General features: G+C 34.5%; 2 protein-coding genes across 2 annotated transcripts in view; one reads left to right on the top strand and one right to left on the bottom strand.

Moving 5' to 3' along the window:
* The first annotated feature begins 1,067 nt into the window (after nt 1-1,067).
* Nucleotides 1,068-7,158, top strand: LOC123720860 (putative uncharacterized protein DDB_G0282133). Its single transcript, XM_045677674.1, has 3 exons — nt 1,068-1,121; nt 2,691-4,881; nt 4,960-7,158. Exons 1-3 carry the CDS (start codon nt 1,105-1,107, stop codon nt 6,652-6,654), a joined length of 3,903 nt encoding a protein of 1,300 aa, XP_045533630.1. The 5' UTR covers nt 1,068-1,104; the 3' UTR covers nt 6,655-7,158.
* Nucleotides 7,159-7,519: 361 nt separating this feature from the next.
* The window catches only part of LOC123718584 (nuclear receptor-binding protein homolog), a 30,035-nt gene continuing 26,068 nt past the window's right edge, over nt 7,520-11,486 (bottom strand). Inside the window, exon 10 of the mRNA XM_045675227.1 lies at nt 7,520-11,006. Within this exon, the coding sequence (XP_045531183.1) occupies nt 10,866-11,006 (141 nt within the window). The 3' untranslated portion in view covers nt 7,520-10,865. The remainder of the gene's footprint in view (nt 11,007-11,486) is intronic.

Below are 11,486 nucleotides of genomic sequence, written 5' to 3'. Positions count from 1 at the left end.
AAAAATGCTATTGTGAAACCTCTAAGAAGTCAATTGTCAACTCTTAACCATCAGCTGCCTTATGTTAAAATTTAAGGGCAAACATGGAAATTATGATAGTTATATATTATATAGAAGGAAGGCGGAGGCTGTGACAAAACAAAATAGAAAATATATTTGAAATTAATATTTTTTTATCAATAATGCATCGCTTATTTTTTTATTTATGTAATATGACATCAACCTACAAAAATAAAACGTGAAAAAATGGCAGCATTTGAATTGACAAACTGATACAACTTTTTAAATTTACAATAAATTACAAGTTTTTTATTTATTTACAGAACATAGGCATATATGCCAAATACACAGTCAGTTTGCCGGCTTTTAAGCTTATTCTTGTAATGGTTGCAGCTCCTTACAAACGTGTAAAACAAAAAACTTGGCGATTAAAAAGAGTGGCGGAGAGTTTATTGCCAGTTCTTCTCTTCCGTTCTACGCCCTTAATTTGAGAACTGGCAGTAAATGTAAAATTAGAAGCATATAATGTATATATCTTTTATTGACGTTCATAAATGTACATTGTGTTACCTATCTGAATAAATGATTTTTGACTTTTGAATAGTGGTACAATTTCGCACCCAAATGAGATATATTATGTAAGAATATTAATTGAAGACGAACAGATACCGAAAATTCTATTACATAAAGCAATGCTATCCATTTAAGCAATATTACATGTTGCAAAACAGTACAACTTTGATATCTTTTATTTCCTAGTTCCTTAACTGTTTATTTTAATGACAGGCTTTCGAAAAAAGGCTCAGCAAAATTATCATTTGTGTTTAAGAAGGAAACGTTACAAATAAGAATATTGATATTAATTTGTATCATCCTGTAGTAGTCGGTGCATACTTGTAATAAATGAAATCCGGTCATGTTTTGGAAGGAAAACAACACTTGTCCGAAGGCTAATATCCGAATTTGTTGATAGTGAAGAGTTAACTTGGAAGTAAGTAATTCACTGAAAATCAACTTTATTCGCGATTACCGCAGTAATCATAGGGCTATCGTGGCGCACGCGCGTCTTATAATGTGCGCCTATTGACGCAGTGCTTTACAAAGATGTCACAAACTTTCAGGTAAGCGAGAGTTACCTAATTAGTTAATTAGTGCGTTATAGTGGTTGGTTATTTTCGATATCTTAATAATCTGTTTTAAATACAAAATTAAATTAAAAATATTGTTTATATTACGTTCCATAACGGATATAATTTAAGATTAATTTTGTATACTTAAACATAATTAGGAATTAGAAAATTTAAATGCTTAGAATTATTACAATACGATTTTTGTCTAATTAACAGTATATTTTCGATAATTGTTATTATTCCTAATAAGTTTATAGATTTTTAGTTTAATTCCCAATACATTCTAGTGAGCAGTGTTAGCCTAATGGCTTCAGCTTGCGACTCTCGTCCGTGAGGTCGTAGGTATGAGCCCCAGCTGTGCACCAATGAACTTTCTATGTGCGCATTTAACATTCGCTCGAACGGTGAAGTAAAACATCGACAGGAAACCAGCTTGCCTTAGACCAAAGAAATCTACGGCATGAGTCAGGCACAGAAAGCCACCTACTTGCCTATTAGATGAACAAATTATCATGAAACAGATACAGAAATCTGAGGGCCAGACCTAAAAAGGTTGTAGCGTCATTGATTTATTTTACATTCTACAAGTAATAACAGTGTTTACTACTTTAATATAAAGGTGATTGTCAAATGTATAATAGGACCTAGTGATAACTGTTCTATGTGAGAGACGATATTTATTATTGATAGCATTGAACTGTATACAAACGCTTATAAACGCTATTAACTATAAACCAAATTAAAAATTCACTTGCACTCGTTCGTCTTGGATTTCGATTGCCCTGGAATAGTAAATTCAATTTGGGTGCAGTGACAGTCATTGGATTGCTTGCTCTACTTTTTGAGGCTTGACTAAGTAATTATATCTTGTATGATTTTGCACGGACTTTAGTAGTTTTATAGGAAACTGAAGTTATAACTAGACAGTAATAAATTGATTTTGAAAATCTAAAGAAAAAAGAACTATCGTTATGTAACCAAGGTTAAACCCCTTAGTGATTTTGAGTTTTTGAACTCATAGTGAGTTAATACCGTATAATAAATAATAACAAAAGCAACGAAATTAACAAACCAAATAAACATTTTGCTTTTGTAAAATGTCACTGAAGACTTGATTGTTGACATTACAGTCGTATGTACCTATATAAATTTGAATATTATGATCACACGCATAATATTTCCGGTTTATTGAAGTACTTATTTTATAAACATTGTATAAGAAATCATAACTCAAATCATAATCAATGCATATGATAATTAAAACAATGGTTTTATTTTAATTCAGTCCAACGATGGGACGCGATAGGTTGGTTTGTTTAATTACAATATATTGTGAATTTAACGTTGAAAAATTATAGAAAAATTCACTTTAGCGGGCAATGAGTTTCTCACTTGACCTTTTTTAAAACCGTGCGTGACCAACTAAAGCGGCAAAGCAACAGAATCTACAACAAATGTTGCATAACGTTATGCCAATGTTTAATACCTACTTTAGTTAAAACTGCATTCTTGTCTATTATTAGGCGCATTAAAATAACTTAGATTAATTGAATATTTCAGGTTATTGGCAGTTGGTTTAGCTGTTGTGCTGTCTTTCATCGAGGCACCAGTTAATTCGTTTACGCTCAGTCGAGAAACTAACATTACTCATGATGATCTACATCCTGAGGACAGTATTGTTTTAGAAGTTAGAAATGATATAAGAAGACCGAATGATATCGAGAAAACGAAGGAAGATGGCTTCATTCCGACGTCTGAAATATACTTTAAAGATTTTAAATTTATAACATCGATTGAAGATCAAGCTGTAGATAGTAGTATTGATACAACACAAAACATAGAGTTCACAACACAAAATGCAGAACCGACTGAAAATAAGGAGACGACGATTACAATTACTGACAATGAACATTCGAATAACAAAAAATATAAAAGCATTTTGCAGAACTCTACAAATAAAGAAACGGAAACAACGCCATCGTGGAAGAAATATACTGAAATTAATAGAAAAGTAGTAAATGGTGAATTAAATGACGACAGGAACCAAACAGAAGTTATGCTTACTGACGAAACAGGTGTGCCTCGCCAAGATTCTAAATCTGGAGATATACCTTCGCTAAATCAACTTAAAAATTTTCTTTTTCCATCGTCTTTCTTTAAATCTGACATTGTAAATGATACTACCTCAACGGTTGGAGTTACAGAACAATCATTCACTAGTAGTTCTGAAACAACAGTTGATTTGACTACACCTTCAAAGGAAAATATAGCTACTGTAGAATCTAAACGAGGTGGATTTTTAGACTTTTCTTTAAAATCCCTTTTTGAAGACAGCAATGATAAAAAGGAAAACTCTCAAGAAAACAACACATCCAAGCCTAAAGGTAGGAGGTTAAGTTGGCGTTTCGGATCACGATATCGAGGAAAAGAAGACAACTCCGCGGAGAAGAGTAAAGAGAGGTCACGTTTTAGATTTAGAAATAATAAGGATCGAAAGGCCGACAATAATAATAGCAAAGAAAGTAAAGAACAATATTCAAAAGAAATGGATTCAAGGGAGGATTCTGAAAAAATAACATTACGCCCAACTGAGAAGGATTCCAACAGTGAAAATGATCAAAATGAATCGGAGCTTAAAAAAGAAACTAAAGACCAATCAAATGTTAATGAAAAGGAAATTTTAGCAGAATGGAACCAATATGAAAACAATAAAGGACACTCAGAAAATGTACTTAAAAATGACAACTTGCCGCCAAAAGACAAAATGAAATTAGAAGAAGAGAGTAATCGTAAGAAAATAGAACACGGTAAATATATTACAACTACTGAAATAAATATATGGTATACAGGTTCGGGCGAAAAGACACGTTTCCGTGAAAAGGAACAACGAAAAATTACCGAATATTCAAATAATTCGGAAGAATCACGAGATAATAATTCTAAAAATAGAGGTACATCGAATAGAAATACATCGAAAAGTTACAAAAATGAAGATGAATCTTCACAATCTAAAGCACGGGACAGAAATAACAAAAATAATAGAAATGAAAGATATAATGAGTCCAAAACCGATAAAAACGAACATAGGGATATAAAAGAATATAAAACATATAATTCAGAAAATTTAAATGAAACGCAAAACCCTAATGACATTAAGAATAATGCCATGGATTCGCACATTCGGCAAAAACCGTCAAATAATGAATACATTGAAAATCAAACAAATCAATATGACAAAATAAAAACGACTGAGGTAAATGTAGAATCTGATCAGGAAATAACGAAAACGGGCATCAATTCGACGTCAGATATTACAAAAAATGATGATGTTAAACAAGAAAATAACAGTTCTGATAAACAAGTGACATTAGAATATATCAAGCAATTTTTATCTACGATTGACGAAGAAGAGGAGAACGAATCTCGTGCCCCTACCATAGATGAAATTAGTACTGCAAAACCTGTTGACGTTGAAATAGAAACCACGACGGAAGCTTTGGACCCTTACGAACCCTTTAAAATTCCAAATTTATTAATAAGCTTACCCAGTTCAAGAAATAAAGACGGAGATCTGCAAATTAGTAAATTAAATCGAAATGAGGCTAAAGAGTATATTAATACAGTAGATACGACTACGGAGTCTGGTTTCACCGAAACATATTCAACTGACTTTATTAATCCCACTACTAGTGATCAGAAATATGAAACCAAAAACAAAGACACGAAAAATACTGAAGCGATTATTCAAATGGTAAGTAAATGTTAAGTAAACATATTCCGTAATATAACTCATTAAGTAATAACTTAACTAATACAATTTATATTTTAGCATGAAGATAATCGAAGAGAAGAACTGTTAAAAGAAGAGGTGATTAATAACAACGAGGAAAACTTTGGAAAATTTAAATACGAGCTAACTACTACACAACAATCGACAATTCCTGTTAAAATATATGAAGTAAACCAAAAACCAGAAGATGAAAAGTTAAGTGTTAAGCCTTTGACTTTTTTGGACCGATTAAAAACGACAATTTTATATCCTGTTGGTATTAACTACAAGCCGCTTAAAAAAATTGAAGTGCAACCACCCAAGTCATTCATGAGGGATCCCGATGATAATAGTTGGCGAAATGAAAGCTTGAGTTCGCTAGGCATTGTTTTCAAACCGAAGAACTCTTCGAAGCCTTTCACTCAAGTATTAAAAAATAAGACGGAAACGGAATGGAATAATTTGGTGGAAAAGCAAAATACAAGTGAAACTCCTGACTTGCGAGAAAGGTTAGAGAAAATTGCTGAAATGAGAAAATCTAAGAAGAAAAAGACTGATGCTTACGGTAATGTTCTTTATAATGACTACGAAGAAAGCTTCTCGAAAGAAACAAAAGATTCCGAATATTCTACAACAACAACAACAATGATTTCAACCACAGAATTTACCACAACCAGCACAGTTGCTCCTGCAATAGACCCAGAGTCGCAAAATTATTCTAAATCCGCTACAAATTCATCAACGAAGAAACCTAAAAAAGTATTTAATGAAGCCGAATACTACGATACGTCCGAGGATGATGATGCGGACTACTTAACATTGGCCAAAATAGACCTCAAGAAATTTACAGTTCCTATCGGAACCGATGCTTACGTGACTCCTCCCACTTGGCTAGTAACAAACACGAGACCAGAAAATCACAACAACTACGAAAGAAAACCTACTCTGCAATATTTTCCACCTTTAACGACACATAAAGGTATGTTTAGAGATTACGACACAGACTTCCATAAAAAAATGGGAGCTTATACCGAAACCGAGCCCCCGACAAACGTTTTACCAGTTTCATACACAAGACCTTCGTCACCTATTCCGAATGATAGGACGGGGCACTTGTTTACTCCTATTAGTAAATATTCGAACGACAGAACAACCACCGAATTTATAGATTATGAAAAGCCTGGGTTCATGACTCAAGCCCCCGTTATACCTGACGCCAAAGACGGCTATACGGTTATCACAGATGATGGCAGCTACAACAGAGCGGCAGATGTCATCAAGCACTACAGGGACTTCTTGAATGCTGTCGCCAAGGATCACGAGGAAGACATAAATGAAGACTACAATCCATATACAAAAATTCCAACACAAGGTGTCACCGTGAGTGACATAATTCACAAAATTAAACCCAAACCGGATATGGCGGAAAATTATGATTATGACAATGATTTCCGGAAAGACGTCTTACAAAGATTTGTCCATAATTTTAATCAGAATAGCGAAAGATTTAAATCAGGCCTTCCAATGTTGTATAACAACAGCGTAATTCACGGGAGCGCTGGCGACGGACGGGAGGTGGCATCTTCACGAGCCTACCTCAGTCGGATGTTGACGCGACCTTCTGGGGACTGCGACAATAACGCAACGGTGGAACTGTCGCCGGCATATGAGTTGCATTACTACGTGCCTGAAGAAGAAGAGAAAGAACAAGTGGATCCGAAGCCGGCGACGCTGCCCTACCAGTACCGGCTATAAGCTGCAACTGTAAATATATAACATAAGTTAATATATAACATCTGCTTCAAATTGCCGCAGATATCGTGTGGTAACAGTGGAGTGTTATTGTTAGTCAAGCGGAACTATTAATACCATTTCGAAGGCGAATGTGCATGTATATTATGAAAAACGCGTGGTGCTAGCTAGGTTAGTATAGTCTATTTATAAACCTATTAAACACGATAATTGTTACATTATAAACAAATACTTTTTTATATAACATTTGTAACGTTTAAGAAAACCTGTCAGTACTTTTGTGTATAATAAGGTTCTATTAAAATTGGACAGGAGTGTCTTGAAATTTATGTTAGCCACATAAATGTTATTAGGTTGCCTGGTAAACTTTCATCACAATTACAAATTTTCTTATGCATATGCGTGTCAGCCGCCAGCGCTTATTTGAATAATTGAGTAACTCGATTGTAAGCGTAGTCGATATTTGTGATGCCCGAATTATTGTGATAATATACGTTGATTAAGTTATATGTGTTTTATTCACAAAAATACTCAAACGTTATTACACAATTACACGGTTACCGACTGTACGTAATATTTCAACGTGAACAACAATAGAATTTTTAATCTCCATATTTATTGAATAATGGCTTAGTAATCATTTTGAATGTAATGTCTTCATAAGCCGGATTTGCACTCGCCACCCAACTGGCATTCTGATTCCCATGAATTGTTGGATATTATTAAAAATAAAATCAAATTGCGTTTATGTAAAATTTGAGAACTTGAGAATTAAGTTGTCCTTAAAGAAGAATCTCCCCATCAGATTTCTACTCGATATAATAAATTAACATAAATAAAACTAAGGTCAAGAAATTAAAAACAAGAGGCTTTTAAAATACAATTTTATTGACATTTTATTTTAATAGTATGCAAACATCACTCGATCTGTCGATCGTTGCCGGTTAGACGTCACTTTGAGCATAATAATAATACAATTGCGGGTCCTATATTCAACGAGAGCTTAATTAAAATAGTGCAAATGCAAATCTGGGTCCAATAAATAGTTATATTACAAATAAAAGTTATATAAAAAAAAAGGAAAAAAATTTCATACATGAACACATTTCTCTTTGGGTAATGGCGAATCTTGTGTCCATGAAATAATAACATCCAACAACGCGGTACACATACAGCACTCGCACATATAACATCATAAAAAGTTATAAACAGTTGTGATAAAGGAACCATTCAGTTTTAGATATAAGGAGACTTATGAGCTAGACTGTCCGGACTTGAATACAATGGTACCAATTCTGTTATACAATTAAGCTCTATAAAATTCAGCAGTTGTTACATGTCATAAAGGACACCTAATAATGCCATGTAAGTCAGTATTTGTACCATTGTACTGCGTTGCTGCCTATATTGGACCGGCGCGGCCGACATGCAACAATACAAAACGAATAACAAATGCACCACGGCGTATACCTACGAAGCGTTAAAGAATCTAAACACTTAGAAGTCTAGACTTATGAACCGGTGTGTACTCTGTAGAACTACCAAGATTTCGGCAAGTATCGAAACGCGTCCACGCAAAATATTCACACAGATAACGCAATACATTGCCCAAGGTAGACTATGAGGTATAATCATATGATTTTCTACGTCAATATTAAAATCCGAGACGGAACAGTGTTAGTGATGAGCCTAAACCTATTTTACGGTAGCATAAACAGATGACTAATAAAACTTTAATGATAAAGCAAGATTACATAGAAATTGAACGATCGGCTATCGAAATAGGTACGTATATTCATTTATATATACTCTAGACTAAAAGCGATTATTTACATAGGGCTCGCCACTTCACTAGCTATATACTTGCCTTTAGGCGTCGCCTTACTTGCCATCGGTATTTCGAATGTAAGTCCTATTGACGCTATTAGGCCAGATTCTAATGTGTGCTAGGATTTGTTTTGAATGATTGCGACCCGAGGCAAGCAAGGCGCGCCCCCAAACCTTACGTAACATTAGCCAGTCTTTCGTTTACACTACAACTAGACATCACGCACACGTCGCCTCACTCCGCTATATCGAAGCCTTTCTGTTGACCGGTGATACGTTATAAGGAAAAACAAAGGATAATATTTTATTGGAGATATTGATTTGATTGAGAAATTAGGAAAGTCTGTAAGCCTAAATTGGCACCTGCTTTGGCACCGAGCTCGGAAGAGAAACAAGAAAAGCGTTTCGAGAAAAGCACCTATTTTTTAAACTCCTGATAGAAACCGATAATTGTCGAAAAAATGATTAAGCGGTAAACTGAGCCGGATTCAAATGTTAATTTGTAAATTTATTACAATCCACGCATTGATAGATATAAAACTAAAAAATTATGATACTTTCGAGTGAGTACGTCAATCTCCGTATACTTACAATTTACTTACGAAAAGCTCTAGAGGAAGCCTTCCTAAACTACGACTATCGTTTAAATAGTTTAAATATCTCATTTATACACATTCATACAGATCTAAATACTAACCCTTATAAAAAAATTGAATCAGTCCTAAAGTGTCTCGACTGAAGTATATCCATCTCTTTTCAGCATAAATACAATGACAGCGACGATTCTTAGATCGGCTAGAAAGTAAGTTCAGTGAAAACAATAAGACTGATTCAATTTTATAAATGAGGAGTTATGTCCTTAAAATTTATCGCATAGTGGTGCTAATTGTGATGTATCTTGATAATTCGTTGGTTCAAACGGCTCAAAATACAAAGTTCGTTTCCCACGCTACTGTATTAAAGACTAACATCAGAATTAGTACACACGCTGCTGACACGACATTGTAATCTCTATATTAATCGTTTTATGTATAACGTGCACCTAATAACAGAGTATCGTCATCGTAGTTACCACTTTAGTTTGATAAGCAAAATGGTAAAGTACCAATCTTTGTATGAAATTTTTGAATACTGTATATTGTATTCATAGAAATGTAATTGAAAAAGCATTATCTAAAAATCAGATAAAACACTCAAAACAAAACTAATGAAATCGTATTCAAATTTGTTCGTAAATTTATGTGTATGTGGAGTCTAAAATCTAGACGCTTTAAGTGTTTATAGTTAATTTCAAGTAACACTATTGAATAAAATCGCGTTGCTATGGCGACCCCTATATATGAGTGTTTAAAGTTATTAAAATTATAAAAAATATATTTAATCAAACTTGAAGAACGAAAGATGGACTTAAACTCTTGTCGAGTACTTAGCCATTTTCCTTATCACATTGTGGTTTAATGACTTATAAAAGACGTAAAAGCGTATCAAATCACTCGGGCCTAGATTCATTCGACTAGCAGACGTGCCATTACCGCACAATAACATCTCTAAAATGCAGTAAACATTGTGACTGTGCTAATTGATCAGATATTTGACAACGGACTAAGACTGAAAATTATAAAACGTCAAAAGTATTGCATTATCACTCGCTCAAGTTCCAACAGTCTCACGTCAGACTACGAACTGTCAAACTTCAAATAGAAAAAATGACAGGTCTTGAAAGTGGATGTAAGTTGGAGTGACGTTTTAGAATACGGTTCACACTATAGTTTAATTTTATTTTACAAATTGGATGATATGGATACAGTAAAAATTCTCTCTTGCATGTAGTTTTGTTGTTAAAATCCCCCATATTTGGTTTACGGTTTATAAATTTCAGTCTAAACGCATATTAAAAGGTCGTTGCCCTATTGCCTAACATATAACACTCCATAGCGCTCAGTGCGCGCCTGTATACTGGGTCCCAAACATACAAAGCAGTCGGCGATTAATAAAGAATCCAGAAATTCAAGTTTGAATTTAGTTTCGTATTGTAACTGTTATTTTAAACTAATTCAAACGTGAATTGTGGTAAAGACGCGCCATTTTGCCTACAATACTTTCTATTTGACAATCAACGCACGTGTCCTATGTACAAAGAATTCTTCTATGGGACAGAATATTTTCCTATACTAAAATTAACAGTCGTAGCAAGTACTGTTATAATTAATTGTGAAAACAAAATCAGTTAGTCTATTAGGCGCGTCTTCTAGCTTCAAAAAACTATAGAAGTTCAGCTGTTCAAAGAACAACTACGGTAGGACTGAAGAACTTACGTTCCAGTCGTGGAAAGGGGATTAAAGTAGCAGTAGGAGGGGACAGCAGAGCAGGCGCGCGGCAAGGGGACACTAGCTGGCGACGTGCTGAGGGGCGCGGTGGGGCAGAGCGGCTGGAGGCGGAGGAGGTGCGGCTCCGGGGGGCGGGGGAGCCGTACCGAAGCTGCTGCGGAAGGACTCCTCCATCAGCCGGCAGATTTTGTCGCGGTCAGCCTGAAATAATGTTTAAAGAACTTTATTTCTTATTACAAAATTATATTTATTATTACATGCGAAACGTCCCAATTTTAGTTCACTACATTCACTTTGACATGCATTTTTAATGCCCCCTTGAATCTGCCAAACACGTCAATATTGCGAATTTTAGATGGCAACCGATTAAACAGTTGCACAGCCTCATACCCAATCGACCTCTTCAAATAATTTGTGCGCGGCTTCGGCAAGATAAGCAAACTCGTTCGACGAGTGTTGCGTGTCGTTGAGTGTTGATTTTTTTAAATGATAAGCCACTATGGAGAGAGTCATTTAATTTTTTTAAATTAAGATACAAGTGCTATAAACATACAGTTGTTTAATCGTCATAATTTTGGTTTCTCGGTAAATTTTATGAGTCTGTGTTAAATAATTGTATCTAAATAGTGCTTTCATTAATTTATTTATTACATAGCTTAATAGGGGCTTTTATTAAACTGT

The sequence above is a fragment of the Pieris brassicae genome, chromosome 2 (assembly GCF_905147105.1).
Source record: "Pieris brassicae chromosome 2, ilPieBrab1.1, whole genome shotgun sequence".
Lineage (NCBI taxonomy): Eukaryota > Metazoa > Arthropoda > Insecta > Lepidoptera > Pieridae > Pieris > Pieris brassicae.
Note: the sequence above shows the minus strand (reverse complement) of the source record. Positions and strands in the feature narration are given on the sequence as shown.

Excerpts from the sequence above, each read along its gene's own strand:
- LOC123720860 (XM_045677674.1), top strand. Across the intron at positions 4,882-4,959 it reads CTGAAGCGATTATTCAAATG|CATGAAGATAATCGAAGAGA; the intron begins GTAAGTAAATGT and ends TTTATATTTTAG.